The 20,086-nt window shown below is 38.5% G+C and overlaps 2 protein-coding genes across 2 annotated transcripts; both read left to right on the top strand.

The window, feature by feature from the left end:
• Positions 1 to 4,679: 4,679 nt before the first annotated feature.
• Positions 4,680 to 8,645, top strand: LOC136979385 (uncharacterized). Its single transcript, XM_067275327.1, has 2 exons — positions 4,680 to 4,709; positions 8,010 to 8,645. Exons 1-2 carry the CDS (start codon positions 4,680 to 4,682, stop codon positions 8,643 to 8,645), a joined length of 666 nt encoding a protein of 221 aa, XP_067131428.1.
• Positions 8,646 to 10,601: 1,956 nt separating this feature from the next.
• LOC136979386 (uncharacterized) lies at positions 10,602 to 12,047 on the top strand. Its single transcript, XM_067275328.1, has 4 exons — positions 10,602 to 10,759; positions 10,835 to 11,226; positions 11,257 to 11,673; positions 11,707 to 12,047. Exons 1-4 carry the CDS (start codon positions 10,602 to 10,604, stop codon positions 12,045 to 12,047), a joined length of 1,308 nt encoding a protein of 435 aa, XP_067131429.1.
• Positions 12,048 to 20,086: the final 8,039 nt, after the last annotated feature.

The following is a 20,086-nucleotide window of genomic DNA, read 5'->3' on the forward strand; positions in this document are numbered from 1 at the left end:
ATTAATTTGATTTCTATATATCAATTAATTTCTGTCTACACCAATTTACTGGATTTACACGTAGCACCATCTATTGGAAAAAAATTAAAAAATAATAAATTAAATATAATTCGTACAAAACACATAATCCTATATCGACGTAATTACTGCGCGATAGCGCGTGGCGCTCACCCGCGTGGAGTGGAAAGTGTTAAGAATATTATCACTTTACGAAGCCAGTTTATTAAATTTACCTTCCCGTTTAACCGCGTACGCAAGCTTAATAAGCAGTCGGTAGAAAAGGTAGGCGCATCTTTGCGGCTTACCGCGGAATTTAGAAATAAAGTGGTAAAAACAGATACGATCGATCCGAAAATAAACAATTCCTTTCGAGAGAATCGGCGTTTATCGAGAAGTAATCCGACAAAAATTCGGAACGAACTCGTTAACGAATTCCGAAAGGTAGAAATCGTTTTTCCGGTCGATTCGTCAAAAAACTCGATTAATTATTACAACTTGTTAATCGTAATTTACTCATCTCGGTCGTAAGATAATTTATTTACTTTCCTATTCCCTCGCCAGCGACTAAAAAATATGCAGAAAAGTGGGGTGGAGGCGCTCTTCTTTGTCTTTGTCCGTCCTTTTTAGGAAGAAACTCGACGCGGTTACTTCCTCCTCGGTCGTTTCTACCGAACTCCACCCGGCGATTATCTCTTTTAAAATCGCAATTTCCAATAAGTCCATTTTTACCGATAAAGCCGCCAATCCGTTTCTCGAAGGTCTTCCCATTCCCGCTTTATACGCGAGTGTACGGCGCGTACTATATTCAAATAAGTACGGGGTTTTGTATCTACGCGCGTACGTAAAGAAAGACTCGGCCGCGCGAAAAATTAACGTTTCGTCATTTTGCGGTAGACTCGTGTAATTTATTTACTTTCAAAAGTAAGTACGTACAGTACTGTACCTTTAATTTTTTTATATTAATTTTGTTTTACTTTTTAATAAAAGTCTCTTAAAATTATATCTCGATATCGTTAGGAATATCCTTCCTAACTCGGCCGGTCGTATTATTTTGCGTTTTGGACGGTAAACTCGGAAGTTACTTTTCCTTTTAATTATCATTATGTAGGGTAATCGCGCTAATCCTTCTCGTAAAAGTTTATTTATTTAAGAGAGAAAGGCGCTACCACGGCCGAAAAAGTTATCGCTCGTCTTTTCCAGACGAATAAAATATATCTTTGTAGCTAGTCGACGGGAGTCACGAGTTTGGAGAAAAATATAAAAGTTGGCCGCGTAAAAGAAGTTTTATTTCCGGTTAAAATTTATTTTGCCGTATTAATTAAAAACTATTATTTTAAAACTTAGAACCTCGCACCCTTAGCCGAATATCGACGACCCGGTTTATTCTCGCGTTTACTTTATAAAACGAATTAAGGCGGGCCAATAAATTAGCCTACATAGATCTAGTAAAATACGAGACATCTTACCATTAATTCCTAGCGAATGACGGAAGAAAATACTTTCTTCCTTTACACGCGTCTTCGAGTTTCGTTAAATGTCACCGAGGTTCTTCGTTCTACTTTCCGACGAAATTGTGTCACTCGTCTTTTACGCCATCCGCCCGAGTCTTTCGATCGACCTTCGTCCACTTTTATATAAATACTAAAATAATACGGTCCAATATTTTTAATTAAGTATCCGGGAACGAACGTTTGCCCCCGTCCACTTCCGTTCTATTTCGGTCCGAACTTCCGTTCGCGAATAAAACACGATTAATAAAATGTCAAAACTAATTAATTAATAATACATTTACGTACGTAACGTAGAGGAGGAGCCGCGTATCGTTAAGAAATTACAGGTAACGAGTGAGACGGACAAAACTCGACCGGTAGAGCGTTACGGCCGGACGGGTTAAAGGCGTCGAATGAATTGTAGCGCCACGTTAATCGTCGGCTCCTTATTATCGAAAATCTTTCTTTCTTCTACCGGTGTCGGAAGTTCGACGGCGAATATCGCGTATGGAAATACAGGCCTAGTTACTTGTTAGGAACCGTTTAGTCGGGTAAAACGAAAGTTCTCGGTCGGATTTCGGCGTTTACGCCAACGTCGGACGGATTCGATAACTCGAGCAAATTTTATCCGGTGGCTTACCGGACCGGAAGCCGGCCCGCGGGTAGAAATAGTCGAGGAGTGGTGACCGGTAACGGGCCAGTCTCGGGTTACTCGCGGACAAAAACGCGTCTTTATTGCGTAAGTCCGGTTACGTCGTCCGACGGGTAAAAGTCGTAACGCCGGACATTTCCGTTACGGATAGAAAGTATCGGATTCCCGGGAATTACGGTAACGGACGAGGGACTCGGACGGTATTCTTAACGTTATCCGGAATGTATAGAGGCAGGAGGACGTTTCGGTGGCTACCGTCGTAGGGAGAGTTTCTTCCTTCGAGTCGTCGGAAAAGACACCGTATAGCTATTAACGGCGCGACCTTCGTTCCTTCTACTCCGGGGTTAAGCGGTTTATTCTACCACCGAAAAGTTAGTACGAGTGGAATCCGCCGGGCGGAACGATTTCGACTTTAGAATTTCTACCGTAGAATATTTCCTACCGAGATAACGGGAACAACGATAATAGGGAAAACGCGGAATCCCCGTATAATACCAGCGTTTTCGTCCGCTAGCGTTAAGTTTAGATACCAATTTCGAAACGATACCGAAACCCGAGCCGTTTATTTAACGGCGGGACATCGACGACTGCCGAAAGAAATTGTTAGATGTAAAATAATAATAATAATAAAAATTGCAATTAAGAAAAGTCGTGGCGCGATCCGCACAGCGTATTTACGTAAACGAGAATTTTTGGTTCGGGCCGGTTTCGAAAAGCGTTAACTTAGTAAAGCGCGATTCGTTTTGCCAAGACGATTACGGCGAATAATATTATGGAAAAAAGAAAATCGCCGTCATCGCTCCGTACCCACGAAATCCGGCGAAATTAAGCGAGAAACCGCCACCGATCGTTCGTCTTTTCGTATCGACGCGATACTCCGTCCTAAATCTACCGGTGAAAAACCCCCGTAAAGAAATTTATCCGCGCGATTTATTGTCTCCGTTTTTGGCCGGCCACCGAAATTATTAAGACAAATATTCGCGCTTCGAAAACGGACACGCCCGGCGTCACCCGGTGGAAAATTGCGCGGGAAAGCGCTTTATCTCTATCGAATTTATATAAACAGAATTAGCGGAGCGAATAATCTACCAACGCGTCCGGCTTAACAAAATTTTATATTATTTTTTGGCCATTTCGCTCCTCGCGCTTAAAGAAACGTTTAAAACCGTCGCCGGTAGCCGCGTGTGGGGGAGAAGCGGACGACGCGTCTGCCTCGTTAGTGGGATGACGTATTCCGTTTCTCCGCGTAAGAACGCGGAAGTAAAAAAGACTACGATTTTTCCTATTTCGTTTTCTTAAAAAAGGTCGAATTATTCGTAAGATTTTACTCGACTGACCTATTTTAGTTAATAAGACGTACCGCGGCTTTTTCTATCGCCTCGACTCGAATTAACTCCGAACGGTCGCGTCGGAGTAACCATTTTTCTAGTATTAAGCCGTCTCACCCGCCGTAAATCTTTACCGCCCGGACGTTTTTACCGTACGTTTACGCGTTTCTACTAGGAAAAAAACTAAATACGGGTACGTTAAAGACTCGTTATTCGAGTTTTACGCGAAAATATTCGTATAAAATAAGGTAAAAACATTTTATTATTTAGACGAAGCTGGGCGCGACGTACCCCTTTATCGAAATCTTTCTTTATTTTTAGTTATTGAAATTTGTGTATAAACAGGAAAACGGAGAGAGGAGGACGGCAAAAAGAAGCGAGAGAGAAAAACTTTGTAGGACAGACGACGGTCCGAGTTCCTCGTTAGTGAATAATTGTGTATATTTGGAACGAAAGAATAAAAGTCGAAGCCTTAATATTCCGACGATTGGAAAAGTCAAAACACTGTTTCGTTCTATTTTCCCGAGAAAATTCCCATTTAACCTTATTTTACTTTTCGTCCAATTTATTCCATTTTTTTCGAAAAGAAATTCGTGAATTTTGGTTTCTGTCTTTGTCGCGTTGATAAATTCCGCGAAAAGTTTTCTTTTTGTAAATTTCTCCTTCCGCCATTTAGCGAACCGAGTATTTTATTTTACTTAAAACGGAAATTGCGTATTCTTTAGCGTCGAATTTTATTACGCCCTCGATAAAAGTTTTTCGAAATTTTCGCAAAATAAAACTGCAAAGAGTTGGTTCGTCGCGGTTTTAAACTGTCACAAAATACGTTTCCCCCCTTTTCGTTACGTCGTAAGAAATCTCTTTAACTTAAACGAGATAAAAATCGTTAAAAAATTATATCTGACCCGGTTTGATAAAAGAGATTCCCGCTTTAAACACATCCCGATTGTCCGTGTAAATAGGTCGTTTGCTCGTAATACGTCCAAATTTATGTTGTTCGCTATTGTTTACAATTTATTGAATCTTTCGTACGCTCGACGCTCGTCGCGCGTTTGTCCGTAGCGAAAAACACCGTCAAATATCTCGCGTGTTGCCCGCGTAGTATGTCTGTAAACAATAACGATACCGTATTGTTTGAAATTTTTTACGCCTTGGCCGGTTTATATTCCGGGCTTCTTTCTAATTATCGCTCGGAAAATCCCGTGGAAAATGGCTTTAAAAGTCGGTCGAGTGTCGGAAGTAAGACCGTAATTAGTATATTATTAGAGATAAAGCGAATTAATTTTCGTTTATCCCTACAAATATACACGTATAGTGTACGCGTGATTGCGTTAGATCTGTAGATATAAATGGCTTATCTTAAAATCGTCACCGCAAACTTTCCGGCAATCGAGCGAAAAGTGCCGGATTAACCGATAGACAAACGAGAGAAATGTGTAAAGCCCGTAATTCGGAGGGGCCCGGCTTCGGTACAAGAAAAAATAAAAACAGATAGACAGAAAATAAATAATAAATTAAAAAAATATAAAAATATTTTTCGTTATACTAAAAATTCTTTTATTATACAATTATTATTGTACGAATGCTCGTATTCTCTATTACTAATACAAATTTAAAGCGACGTTATCGAAGATTTCTTTAGAAGCGACTTATTTAAATTGGTGCCTCTACCGGGCCCTAGACAAAATTTAAATTTAAATTTTGTCTAGGGCCCGGTAGAGGCTTAATCCGGATCGAAAGCGGGCGGGGGGATTGGCACGAGGATAGCCCTAGTAACAAAATAAATAACTTTTGTTTAAAAGAATAGAAATGTCAAAGTTTAATTTTACAGATTTCGATGTTTTTATAGGCGTAATGTCCGTCGAAACGATTACGCGTGGTTTTACTTCGGTTAAAGTCGTATAATAAAGATTTATTTATCTGACTAAAGCAATAAACGTTGGACGAGGAAAACACGTCGGTAGAACCGTTCCATTGTAATTTTTGCTATTGTTACGGAACAATTTCGAATTATCTCCGTTTGTTCGTTTGAATATTCGGGTCGACGTCGTTGCGTTTATAAGTCTTTCGATGTCACGGCGCGGTTTCTCCTCTTTTTTATTTTTGTATTTTTATATAGAATTTATATTTATGGCGACGATTCGTCTCTTCTACGCCATTTTAATTCGATAACAAATACGTTATCGTGTTAAAAAAATCGAATGGAAACTTCTATTGTTCTTTGCGTGGTAGGAAGAGAAGGTACGTTGACACTTCGCACGCTGGCCGAGTCCTTGGCGTGGATCGTAAAGAATAACACAAGTTCATAAATGTCTCTTTTATCGCCTAACTATAAAATGCGTAGCCTGTGACGAGCCCCTCGACAAATGGGAAGAATTTATTCTACTCTTTCCTGATATGACCAGTCTTTTCCTCGAAAATAGATGGCTCGGATAATTACTTAATGCTAAATTTTTCGTTTTTTAGATTAAACAACACAAAATAATTGTTTTATATAAAATTTTACATTTTTCTAATTTCCAGTCTTAAACGGTTTTTAATGATCGCAATTAAAATTGATTTATGTTACGAGTACAGAAATTATGTCGTCGATTGTACCCACTTTTACGCGTGTTTCCCGAGTGTAATATAACGTTACAGTTTAGGACCTGGTGCTTAGGGCCCTTTTAAATTCGGTATTTTTTATTCCGGGCGGAAGGATCTCTTATCTGCTACGTCTTAGGCCTTAAACGCGTTTCCGCTCGTACTTAAAGTAGGGATGCTTAATAAATACCGGGTATTCTTCGTCGTTCTTCAAAAGTCTCCCGGATAATAATATCACAGTATTTCCTGTTTATATTTTATTTTAAATACATTATTAACCTTTTCGTTGTTTAATAGGCTAATTATTTTTAAACTATATTTAGTTTAATTGGCATCTCCTTCTCCGAAATATATCTAATTAAAACTCGGATGGGCATAGTAATTTCGAAGTAATTCCGTATTTATACTTATTTTATAACCGTTTATAAAGAACAAAATAAAGTACAGTCAGACCTGGCTTTAGCGCTACGCTCGGAATGCGTCGACGAATACTCGTAAAAAAATTTTCGTGGTAAAGTCGAAGGAGGAACACTTCGGTATTCGTAGAGTACCGAACGTGCCGTTTCGATATCGTTATCACCGGGCCACGTGATTCTTAATTCTCAAACTCGTACGCAGACTTCGTTACTTTACGTAATCGTTATTTGAGTCGCTTTGATCTAGTGCCGATGTCGGAAGCGGCCTAAATCAAAGTTTGATTTTTTTTGCATGGTGAGGAAAAAAATTGAAGTTTGTAGAACGAAGAATCAAGTTTGTAGCAAAATAACCCAAACTCCGACACGAAATTAAATCTGTAATAAAGATATCGATCAGTATAAGCGTGACCTTAACATTTATTTAAATTTCGAAAACGGATTATAAATGTAGGTTAAATGTAACCTTATCTTAATTGCGAACTGCACAAATTTGAAAAAAAATAAAATAAATAATCATTTAAAGAAAATTTTCGATACAGTAATTATACAGTTACGTCACTTAATTCGATCCTTCTTAAGGTATATTTCGGAAGGTGGAAGCGAAAACTGCGTTTTGTGGTGTTAAATATAAATATATACCCGCAGAACATCTATTGGGGCATTTGAATGCGAATTACAATTTTTTTTTTTTTTTTTTTTAATTTAGATGGTCCGATACGGCGTAATTTTCTAATCTCAGCCATCTCCTGTCTAGAAGCAACAATGTGATTGATAGAAACTTATCAGAAGTCCCATTTCCTTATTTAATCGTTACGCACGGATCCGTTTCTGGGTCATTGTCAAGTTTAGCTAAAGGGGAGGACGTATAAGAGTATTTTCTTCGGTGAAAAAATGGGCTAATGTACTCCTTTTAGCGGAAGAATATTGAGAAGCTATAAAACAGACAGAAAAATCGCGGCAGCCCTTAGAGTCGGTATCGAATTGACAATGGTAAGTGAATGGACCCGGCTTCTAGGCTACTTCTAATACGCTTTAACGTCTGGCGGTTTATTTCTTAAATATTTAATTGTCAATCGAGTTTAAATTTAAAATGGGTTTGCACTAGTTTCTGATAAATTTGTACGTTTCTAATGCGGCATCGACCGTTACGGTTATCGAAAAGACGAATTTAAAAAAGTAACGCCGCAATTAATGAAATTAGATTTCGTCACGATTGGGTTCTCGCCATTTACTTTTGAAAGACATTTAGCGAGGGATTTTTTTCTTTCGATAAACGTCGCGAGATTGGGTTTCTATTTATAACCTTTTTTCTTGTCTCTCGGAAAGATCTTAAAGTTACTTCCTGTTCGGTAATTTCGTCAGAAAATAGGACTAAATATAGCGTAGCAACTGGACCTTATCTGTGTAAAATTACTCCAAATAATCGGAAATCCCGTTCCATTTAAGATATTTGTGTCATTCTTTTACGGTTTCTTGCTATTTTAATAACCTTCTACCCGTTTATTTCGCGTTTAATCGTTTTAATTTATTGTTTTCGCAGATAATCCGAATTACGTTGTGGTTTCTTTGTTTGGCCACTTCGTTAGAAACGAAGAATATAAAGAAGAGCGACAGCGTAGAAGAGATCACGGTCAGCGCGTCCAGTCATCACTACCCCGTTAAAGACCATCACCTTCAGGCGTCGGCAATCACCAAATTTCACTCGGGTCATCACGCCATTAAGGCCCACAGCCCCAAATGGTGGGACGGGTACGTCAAAGGATGGTACGACGGTTGGAATAACGGTTTCAACTGGCACAAGAAGGACGATCATCACGCCGACCACGATCACTCCACCGCCCACCTCCACCAAAGTGCCGATCACAGTGCCGGGCACAGTCACGTGGCCGATCACGGTGTCGGGCACGGTCACCTGAGCGGTCGAGTGGGATACGGGGGCGACGCCTACGGCCACAGCGCCAAGGACCACCATCACGGAGGTCTTCACGGAGGTCTTCACGGAGGTCTTCACGGCCATCACGCCGGCCTGGGCGCGAGTCACAGTTTACACGGAAATTCTCATTCGTTCGATCTGCACGCGGCCGGAGGAAGTTTCGGCAAATTTCATAGTCTACATTCCTCTTTAGATACTTCCGGGATGGATCACGGGGGAGAAATGTACCGCCATTCCGTTTAACCGACTGGAAAATTCTCGGCCATCTCAGTGTAAATACCCATTAGTTCGACCACCGACTTTCCATTTATTGTATAATTTTATCGATTAATTTTGCGAATAAACTCTAAGAGTTTCAAATTTTATTTTTACCTTATTAATTGTACACCATAAAAATTGCGCGCCGCTATATTATTAAACCGCTAAAAAGTCTTACGTAGGGAAAAAAAACATAAAATGATAGAAGACGTTTATTTCCACAATGAAGATATATCTTAGAATTACATTAATTTTCGGAAAAAATTACGACGTTGTATCTTTTGGGGAGATTTTACTTTAAAAGTAACGAAGAATTCGTTACGAGGTTTTACAAATAAATAGAAAATTTCGCTATAATTTGTGGAAAATGAAAATTTTATTAAATTCAACTTCCTCGAAATGAAAATTGAATTTTATTAAAAATAGGGGAATCTTTTTTCGTTCGGGGAATCGAAAATGAATTTAAATTTCTGTAAAATTTCCTAGAAAAAATTCAAATAAATTTTCGTACAAAAGTTTGAATAGAAAGAGAAAACTGGCTACTGTCAACTCAGAAATCGTACAAAATTATTACTTTTTTCCCTTCAAAAATGTACTTAATTCGGTCTCTTAAGTCATTGATTAAACACGCGATTCGACGATACAATAACAAAGCGTTAACAACTTATTAATCGAAAAGACTTTCGTTTACGCGACACAACGATTTTTCGAGCGCAGACGTATTTATTGTTCTATTCGTATAGAAATTACTCGAAACGAGAATAAAAGAAGAATTGCGTATAGGGCTCGTACGAAATACCTTCGAAGTTCGAAGAAAAAATATCAGTGTGAGAAACCAGACCACGGTTAAGAAAGAGAATCTCGAGCGCGAAAAGAGGCACAATTAATTTTAAAGTGGAGAAAAACGAAGGCCTCTTTGGTCAGACGAAAAAAGTTTGTTCTGGCGAATTACCACTATTTATTCTTAGCGAAACGGCATTAATTAGTGGCAAAATCCATCGATTTTGCCGACTAATTAATCGTTCTTCGATTGTTCGAAATACGAAAATAGCAAAAATTTATATAAGTGGGAGATTAAAGTTTCTATAAATTTATTTGTGTTTATCTATAAATCGAAATATACTTTCAATCAGTATGTTTTTAAGTTTTTGTTAGCGTATCGTCGAATTTATGCGTAATTATCGAAGTTAAAAGATAAGACGGAGCGGACAATCACACATTCGCATATCGGGATGATTAAGAAAAACAACTTTTGAGTGAATCTCGATATTGTCTTCGAGTTACGAAGTTAAAATTTCCATTCTTTAATTATGAATTTGTATATTAATTTTCAAAGTTAAAAAAATTCGTGGCCGAGACCGACGGATGCTCGGCTTATTGTAAAATTTAGAAAAGATATCCTCGACGATTAGTCGGAAATTACGCTGTTAAATGACGGCGATGTAATTCGCGTCGGAACTTTCTAATCGAATGAAGACGGTCGATTATTTTAATAATCTTAAATTACCCTTTCGGCCAATTATTAGGAAAATTGCCACTTAACTGCCATCTTCTATATCTAACGACGCAATCTCCGCATCTTTTTTTTCGTAAAAATCGAGAAATTTCTCGTAGGCCGACCATGTGTGACGTTTGCTATTTCTCTCCCCGAAAATAAAGCGTGGCGGGCCTCCTATCACCGGTACCCGTCGAAAGTCGTTCACCCCTATCCGGAGACGGATTAGCGTGGGATAAGCCATTCACCCAAATTTGTACCAAGCTCTGCTCCTTTCCTTCTCCTAATATCTAAGGGAGCGGGACGAAACGAGCTTCTGCTCAATTTACGGCATTTATCTAATCCCCTTAACTGGTCGTCCTTCACCCCTCCGATCATTACTGCGCTCGATGTCGTTAACGCGAGATTATTATCCGGTTTATATTCTTCTCGCTAATATTAAAAAAATGACTAATTCGAAAACGAGTATCGAACCCGATTGTAGGAGGAACGGGATGACGACGATGACGTCTCTTCCTGATACCGGCGATCACGTGAACTTATTCGAAGTGTATATAAAATTGAAAACAGATGTCACCGTACAACGTCTAAGGATCCCGTCATGGTAAGTTATGCCGATTTCTATTCTATAAACGTATATTTTTGTCTAATGTTTTAGAATTTGTATTATATTTCAGAGGATTGCGTTGTGTTTTGTTGCGGTGTTCCTAGCGGCGATTTGTATATCCATAGCGAAAGAAGAGAATCTACTGAAAGCTGCTACATGGTGGCATCACAAAGGAGGAGGAGGAGGAGGAGGTGGTGGTGGTGGTAAAGGAGGCGGCCACGGACATCACGGAGGAGAAGGAGGCGGAAGAGGAAAGGGTGGACACGGCCACGGTGGTGGCGGTGGAGGTCACGGTCACGGCGGAGGAGGCGGTGGTGGTAAAGGAGGACACGGACACGGACACAGTGGTGGAGGAGGAGGCGGAAAAGGAGGTCACGGTCACGGAGGTGGAGGAAGCGGTGGAGGCTACGGTGGACACGGTCACGGTGGAGGAGGCGGTGGCGGTAAAGGAGGACACGGACACGGTGGAGGAGGAGGAGGTGGTGGAAAAGGAGGTCACGGTTACGGAGGTGGAGGTTATAGTGGTCACAGTCACGGTGGAGACGGACACGGAGGTGGAGGATATGTTGGACACGGTCACGGAGGAGGAGGTGGTGGAAAAGAAGGTCATGGTCACGGACACGGTGGAGGAGGAGGAGGTGGTGGTAAAGGAGGCCACGGAGGAGGAGGACACGGAGGACACGGACATGGAGGAGGTGGTGGTGGATACGGTGGACACGGACATGGAGGAGGAGGTGGATACGGTGGACACGGACACGGTGGAGGAGGAGGAGGCGGTGGAAAAGGAGGTCATGGTCACGGACATGGTGGAGGAGGAGGTGGTGGTAAAGGAGACCACGGAGGCGGAGGATACGGCGGACACGGAGGAGGTGGTGGTGGTGGATACGGTGGACACGGACATGGAGGAGGAGGTGGATACGGTGGACACGGTCACAGCGGAGGAGGAGGAGGAGGCGGTGGAAAAAGAGATCACGGTCACGGAGGTGGAGGTTATGATAGTCACGGACACGGTGGAGGAGGAGGAGGCGGTGGCAAAGGAGGTCGCGGTCACGGAGGTGGAGGTTACGGTGGTCACAAACACGGTGCAGGAGGAGGAGGCGGTGGTCACGGACACGGTGAAGGAGGTGGTGGTCACAGACACGGGGGTGGTGGAGGCTACGGTGGGCACGGCCACGGTGGAGGAGGAGGAGGTGGCAAAGGAGGTCACGGTCACGGAGGTGGAGGTTACGGTGGTCACGGACACGGTGGCGGAGGAGGAGGCGGTGGCCACGGACACAAATGGTAATGCAGTAATAATTGTTAAAAAGAACTTTTCATTTATAGAGGCATTATCATTAACAACATCATTGTACAGTATTAAAAAAAGTCTTTTTATAGTGTATGTAATTATTTTTTTGTTTAAAAGCCATTATGTACACACGAATAAAGTTTTATTACAACTTTTAAAAATTTGTGTAATCGAATAATTTACTACGGGGTTCACTAACAAGGAAAGTTGGAGTGATCATCACAGTTTTCAATTCACACTTTGCACGGATAAGTCTTGATAAGAACCTTTATCGAGCTAAGGGAGAAAACGCACTTCTGAAACGTTTCGAAGAAAATCGAAGTTGAAAAGTCCCCAGCAACTTATCAGTGTGCTTCGAGAAATCTTTCAGCAAAGATTTCATCTCCCAATAGCCTCGTTCCTCCCTGATAATCGCTACATTTTCTCCCCTAAATAAATACAATTTTGACATAAAATATTTGTAAAATACGCGGGTTTACGCATTTTCTATATTTATTTTCTATTAAAAACGTGCGTTTTCTCTTGAGTTTAAAAATTTTTTTTCGGAATTGTTTAAAATAAATGTAAATTTTCTTCTAAAATTTGAATATTTAACTACTTAACTATAACTATCTTACGATTTTATTATTCTTACTTTATAACTCTAATGCATTTTTATCGTTATCTTAGAAAAGAGAAATTCTTACGATGTAAACAATAAGAAACCGGAGAGGTGACATCGAAGGACGATTGTTTAATGTCACACATAACAATTCAATTTGATATTATGAGTTAGTTATAAGTAAATATTTTTTTGATTTTAGTTAATTACTTAAAATGTCAAATTTATTCATTATATTCTAACATTCCCAAATGCAAAATATCTCGCCTTTTTAACGGATGGCAATTCCGAAAACGATTTTTCAAAGAGAAAGTGCAGATTTTCAATAGAAAACGAATAGACAAAAATGTATAAACTGGAGAAGTTTATAAATATTGTCAAAATTGCATTGATTTGATAAAATAAAAGCTCGCTCGTCCATACGTGAACCAGAGCTACGAATCTTCACCGAAAGATTTCGCCAAGCATATTCATAAGATGTTCGCACCAACTCTTATCCATACACACAATGTCATTGAAAACTGTCACGACTACGTTGTGACCTCTTTCGTAAGTACAAAATATGATAGTACAGTATTAATTAGACTAATCGTGGATTGCTTTGAAATATAGAGCGATCTCATTCTTTTATTGGAAAGATTTGTAAACAATTTGTACACATTCAGTTTCGGAGTTAAGGTGCGTAACAACATCGACGAACGTTAGTCTAGAGCTGGGATCGACAGCCGAATATGGCGACACACTCTTCGACAATATATCTGTTCTCGTTTGATACGATAGGTCAGCAGTCACTTCGCGCAGTTCTTCCTACAAGATATCTATACTTTATACACCGCATATAAAAAAATCTAGCGAGGAGTCGCGTAACTTTCCCTGCCGTAACGATATTTTATTTAAAATGTAACGTTTATATTATTAATTATAATAAATAAATAAAATTGTGCGTGGCGCCCTCTCTTTCGCGATTTTGTTACGAAAACTCTATATTTTTAATTATTTTAAAATGTAAAACGCTTAATTTTGACGATTAAGGTCAGTTTTATAAAAAAAAAAAAAAAAAAAAAAAAAAGTAAATGCTAAGGAGTAAAATCTTCTAAGTACGACACCACTCGATAATATACCACGTGACCACCCTCTATCCATTCTTTTCACCTTTCATCACCAAAATTTAATGGCATCGATGCCTCTCGTACACGAGCCGCCATGCCAAATTTCGTTTCCTAATCCTTACCTCATCCCAAGATATTAAGCGAAATAGATGTCAACACACATACAATCCATGATTTTTTTCCTTTTTGTTTTTACTTTTTTGGGGTTCGGGTCTCAAAACGTGGAGATTTGCAAAAAGTCGGAGGGTCAAATTTGACACGATTTCAATACTTTCTTTTGTTATATATAAATAATAGCCGGAAAAGTCATAGAATTATTTAATATTTCTTTACCGACTTTTGCGCCATATTTTGAGCAATTTGTAATTATGTTTAAAAATGCTTAAATCGGCAGCGAAGCTGTTTTTTACACGCAATTATTATCGTGGTGAAAAATGCGCAAGTATTTTGAAATTTTACGACCTGTGGAAGCGTAAACTTTCAGATATCGGAGAAGTGATTGTGAAAGTAACGCGAAAGGAAGTAAATTCTTGACAATATTGATAATGAAAATATTTGTCTTTCAATTACGTAAAAAAACGCTCAAAAATAAGTGAAACGACAAAAAAATAAATAAAGAAATTCCAAAAGCTTTCGTGAATTTTTTCAAGGTTTTTTTCTCCCGGCTGTTATGTATAGGCTACACAACAAGGGAAAGTATTGAAATCGCGTGAAATTTCACCCTCCGAGGGTTTTGTAAATCTTAACGTTTCGAGATCTCCCGAACCCAAAAGGTCAAAAAACAGGGAAAAAATTCGGTGGACGAGGATGTGTGTTGGCATCTATTTCGTTTAACATCTCGGGATAAGGATAATGATTAAGAAACGAAATTTGGCACGGTAGATGTACAAGGGGCATTGATGCTATTCCATTTTGGTGATTGAAGATCGAGAGGGTAAGGAGAAAAGAGGGGTCACGTAACAAATCTCGAAAGTGATCGGACTTAACGAAGATTAACGTTTACAATTTCTTTTCTGAAACTCATTTCTATTCTCAAAATTGTACCTTTTACCATTTTATAATAATTAATAATATGAAAAAATGTTATGATAAAATCTCGTAATAAATAGCGCCACACACAATTTATTTATTAACAGCGTGTTTAATAATGTAAAAGCTATTTTTTAAATAGACTCTCTTAACAGTCGGAAAAGTTACGCAACTGGTTACTGAATGTTTCCTTCTTGAAACGTACTCTTCAAATTCCATGTTCCAAATGGCAAAATTCTTATAACTCTTCTGCTTAGAGATCGTATCTCATTTCCTTTTCTTCTAAACCCTATTTGGCTTTGGTGTAGAAAAATCATAATGTCGCAGTACAGTTTACCGTACTTTCCGGCGTATAAGATGACCCACGACTTTTGAGAAGATTTTCCTGGGTTAAGAAGTCGTCTTATACGCCAAAAAATACGGTAATTATCATTCTCGTCAGAGAAAGTCTCCCCGATATCTATCCGCGCATTCTCGAGCTCGGGAGTTCCACTCTGAGTTGCGCACTTAATTTTTCTTTCATCGCTCTTTCTGTTCATCATAATTAGAATATAGCGAGAAATGTTCGACGCCGAGCCGTTAACAGATAGGCCTAATATCAAACCGAAATTCATATGTGTTTGCAATATCGATATATCGAATGAATCTCGGCGAGAAGTCCGATCTCGATAAGAAAAGTGTGATTTAGCGCAGCCACAGTAAGAAAGGGTGGTAGTATTCCGCTGTTTTTCGTACCTGGCCGCAGCCCTTTTGCTAAACTGTTTCTCCCCGAAGGTTGTTCGAAAACCTTTGTTTCGCCGCGGTATCTCTTACTTCGCGACGTTTCCACCTCTGGTGGAGTGAACCGAGAGTTGGATTTCGGGATTCCGGAAGAGTAAAGTACTGTACCAATGCGCTATATGTTGCGCTATTCACCATAGTGAACTATATTGTTTATCGATGAATTCATCATTAGTTTGGTCGGGATTTTCTCAACGAAACGTTTGTAAATTTACATTGTAATCTAAACTTTGGTATTCGGACATTTCCGTAATTACATCTAAATCACACGTTGGTAATCTACGGTTTCGAACCGACTATTTATTTTACTGTTCGATCGTTTATCGTATTAATTTTCTTAAATAGTAGTTTTCTTTAAAACCCGATTATTTTGCCTGGTGAAACAATTAATATTAAATAATTGTTTGATATAATTTTTACGTTTAGAATATTTCCGACGAGTGGCAGCACTTAAAGCGAGACGAAGAGACGATTTTAAGAAGACGGATACCGCGAAAAACTACTTAAAATTGTAAAGAAGTAATAATTATTTTTTAGTTATAAACATTAGTTATAAAGTAACCCGAAGATAAAGAATTAGTTGGTGGTCTGCCGCATTTACACGGCAAAAGTGGACGTCGTGTTTTGCTTTTTCTGAAAACACCGGAATGTTCTTTGGCTCGTTCGGCGTTTATCTTTTCTTCGTAAAGGCAAAGAACTTTTTCGTTCGGACTCGACAATTTGGAGGTTACAACATTGGTTCGCGAATTAAGAAAGAAGCGAGAGGATACGCTCGTACTCCGAATCCCCGTAAGATAATCTGGCGGATGCCGGGAGAAATACGAGACTGCGTAGAAATAAAGATTAGATGACGCATTTGCGGAAAATGACGGCGGAGGAATGGAAAAAGTAAGTAAAAGGTTTTTGTAATTTTATCGTAACTTTGTTAAACACCATTTTATATAATCGATGCACTACGGTAAACCTAAATACTCGATGTTACGTTGTTATTTTCTCGCCATATTTCGCTAGAACACGCGAGTATTCTGTTTATTTTTTCTGCTTTTTGTAACGCTTCTGCGCCCGCTATACGTCCAGAATTTTATTAATGGGCCTCACTCATAGGTGTAGCCCAGAAATAAGAAGAGGAAAAAAGGAGGAAAGTTTGAAGAGTTAAGTTGAAGGTGAAGGGATAGTGGGATAGGAAAGAATGAAAGATAGTTGTGGTCCATGGAGTCCCATGGCGTTTACATCGTATTTACAGTGCTAGGTAATACTACATAACAATAGAACGAGGAACATAAAAATTGTTGAAATACAAATTTAAGCGCGTGGAGTTAACAAGGCGTGACTATTTACATATGTACGACGAAAGGCTATTAACGTAGTTAATACCAAATTTTGTAGGCTCAACGTATAACGACTGACTATATTGTTATTACTACTAAGTAGGAGAATTCAGTTTATAATGTTAATAGTTTTTGCGAACTCTTAAAAGGCTGCATATATTTTCTTGTTATTAATGAACTTCTTAAGTTCGCATGGCCAAAGTTCATTTTCATCATTTACGTTTTTTCTTAGAATTTTCCTTTGGTTCGTAAAGTTTGGACAGAGATAAATGATATGTTGTGGCGTGTCTGCTTCTTGCAGAGAGCATTGGCACATACCATCTGTCTTTTTGATAAACCTCCTGAGGTAATTCCGAAAGTTCCCATGTCCCGTCAACAGTTGGGTTATGTTGAAGTTGGGTATTAAATGTTCGAATTTATTACGTTGCTCGACGTCTGGAATGTATTCGTGTGTTATTCTTCCAGTTGTGCCCTCATCCCATCTCTTCTGCCACCTTTGCCAGATGAATTCCTTGATATTCTTTTTTAACCAAGTTATGGGAGTGTAACTATAATTGTAGTCATTTGTCCAATTCGGAGCCGAGCGAGCCAAAAGATCCGCCCTCTCGTTACCTCGAGTACCCGCGTGCCCTTTTATCCAATTTAGATTAATTCTAATTTTACTTCTTAGGTGTTTAAGTATGTTAATGCTTTCTCTAACCGCTATACGGGGTCTAGTTTTCCCGGTCGACTTTTACAAAGGAGTCTCCACTAGATGGCACTCTTCGTCGAAATCTATAAACGCAAGGTCCGGACACCGTACCGCGATGCTTAGCGGCAGTCTCTATGTCGGGTCCTTCGAAGTCGCGTGTCCGGTGTTTCTAGAGCCAATCCGGTTGTTTCTTTCCATCTCAATTAGCCGAATTTCTTATCTATTTCTCTAAAAATGCATTGGTATTCGGCACCGAATTGTAAAAATTCGTCGGCCGAATGTGTGAGATTGCTCCGTTTTCCCGCCGACAGTTCCGGGAAAGTGATGATTTAAGAGTAAATGTAAGTAATAGTTTATTAATAATTCTATACAGAGGAACCATTTATTAGAATTGAATGATGATAAATTTTATTGTAAATTATTGAAGAAATGCGCCTTAAGATTATTCGTTCCGAGGTGACATTTTATTGTCTGGTTTGTTTGATAGTGTACTCGACTTTTTTGTTCCATATTAGTACAATAAAAAAAAACATTAAAACTATTTACATTTTAGAAGCTTTTTTAAACAAATGTTTTTAGGACATTAAACGTTGCTTTTTTCAGATTTAAAAAAAATATTTATCACGGAAACCACATAATATCGTAAGAAATATCCACTAATCAATCATTTTTCAAAAACAACTTAATAATAATTTAATATAAATCTCATTTATTCATTATTGGGATTTCCGCTGTGTGAGATTTGTAATAAATGATTACTCGCTTAGAAGACTACCGAAAATCATTTTTATCTTATAGTCGATAGCGGGAACAACAGTCGTAAAAGATCGCTCGAATTTATTGGAGGAGAAAAATTCGACTGAAATTTAGTGCAAATTTTGTAATTATTATTGGTTTTATAAATTCATATTTTGATACAAATAATGCTATTTGTTGCATAGGCCTATACTGTCTTTCGGTGTGGACGTGTTGCATTTTCTGAAGTAACAGTTTTAGTGAAATTGAAAAATACAGTATCGGGTTACTAAAAGAGATTTCTTTGAAATATTTTATGTTGTTAGATGAAAACAAAAATCCAGTATATAAACTTCCGCTTTAATATTTAACACTTATTCTAAAATGTTGGCAGTATGCATCATCGAAGGGTTTTAAATTAAACCTGTTTAAATTACATCATCAAAACATAGTCCTCGCATCAGAAACCTTAAACTTTAGATTTAGTTTTCTGACAGGCTGTATAACAACATTATGTAACTTATTAAACGGAGTAAACGTTGTTACGTGTTGTCTGTGGACCGAAACACACTTTAAAATTTAAAATAAAATACAGTGATCGAAATTAAAACTTTCAGTCATTTAAATTAATATTTCGTATTAATCGAGAGTAATGTAACAAATTGCGTATTCTAACGAATAATTGTTGCTTAATAATCATTTTATTATAAAATAAATAAATGAAGTCGATATTTCTATTTGTTGGTATCGTCTACTGTTTAATAAATGTTTATAAATATGCTTGTTTAATTCTGTAAAAAAATAATGGAATTTAGTTTATACGCGCAGCTTCCTTCGTTTAAGAACTTTCTTCTCGTCTCTGGCAAAAACTTCCGAAGGTTTACTTTACACGAAACGTAATGTTTGTGAGAACGGCTTTCTTTTCTCTTCGTCTAATTTTCATTTATAAAAATGTGTGCTCCGAGCTCTTATTCGCAGTTTGTGTGATGCAAAAATGCACGTAAATATTGAAAAGTAAATACATTCTTATTTTAATAAACATTTCCAAATTTCTTCTCTAAGTTTGCGTGTCGGAGCAACCTCTAAATGAAAAGAGACTCTTTGAAATTATAAAAGGAATTCCGCGGCTCCAACTCGAAGGAACGGCAGTTTACTGAGCATCGCGGCGTGAAATGTATATCGTGACTTTGGAACCGAAGACCCGATATGACCCGCTTCACCATACTTTTGCTTTCCCGGCTGTTATGTATATATACATAACAAGGAAAGTATTGGAATCGTGTCAAATTAGACTCTCCGGAAATTTCGCAAATCTTTACGTTTTGAAATCTCCGAATCCAAAAAACTCGAACAAAGACAGAAATAAAAAATCCGGGAATGTGTTTGTTGGAGTTTATTTCGTTTCTTATCTCGGGATGAGTAAAGACGAAGAAACGAAATTCGGAACGGCACTCGTTTATAAGGAGCATCGATACCGTTAAATTTCGGTGGTTATAGGCGGAGAGGTGGCGAGATAGAGGGGATCACTCGAGGTATCTCGAGAGGGATCGGACTTACTGACGATTTTTTTCGTTATTAGCATTTGTATGGTCCCATTATTGTTTAAATGTGGAAATAATCCTTGGGACTATACGCTTTATGTAATCTTTCACTTTGTTCACTATCCTATCTTTCTTTATTGTTCCTTAGTTTTGATGCGCAAGAAATTCGTATCGCTTTTCTTATTCCGATTGCCGCGCAAATTGTTTACGTATCCTTACTGG

Source organism: Centruroides vittatus, unplaced genomic scaffold (assembly GCF_030686945.1).
Source record: "Centruroides vittatus isolate TY-2023 unplaced genomic scaffold, ASM3068694v2 contig_620, whole genome shotgun sequence".
In the NCBI taxonomy this organism is placed as follows: Eukaryota; Metazoa; Arthropoda; class Arachnida; order Scorpiones; family Buthidae; genus Centruroides; species Centruroides vittatus.

Coding starts and splice junctions, on each gene's coding strand:
- LOC136979386 (XM_067275328.1), top strand. CDS start 10,602: ATGACTAATTCGAAAACGAGTATCGAACCCGATTGTAGGAGGAACGGG. Junction 10,760..10,834: donor CGTCTAAGGATCCCGTCATG/GTAAGTTATGCC, acceptor TATATTTCAGAG/GATTGCGTTGTGTTTTGTTG. Junction 11,227..11,256: donor TAAAGGAGGACACGGACACG/GTGGAGGAGGAG, acceptor GTGGAAAAGGAG/GTCACGGTTACGGAGGTGGA.
- LOC136979385 (XM_067275327.1), top strand. CDS start 4,680: ATGGCTTTAAAAGTCGGTCGAGTGTCGGAA. Junction 4,710..8,009: donor AAGTCGGTCGAGTGTCGGAA/GTAAGACCGTAA, acceptor TTGTTTTCGCAG/ATAATCCGAATTACGTTGTG.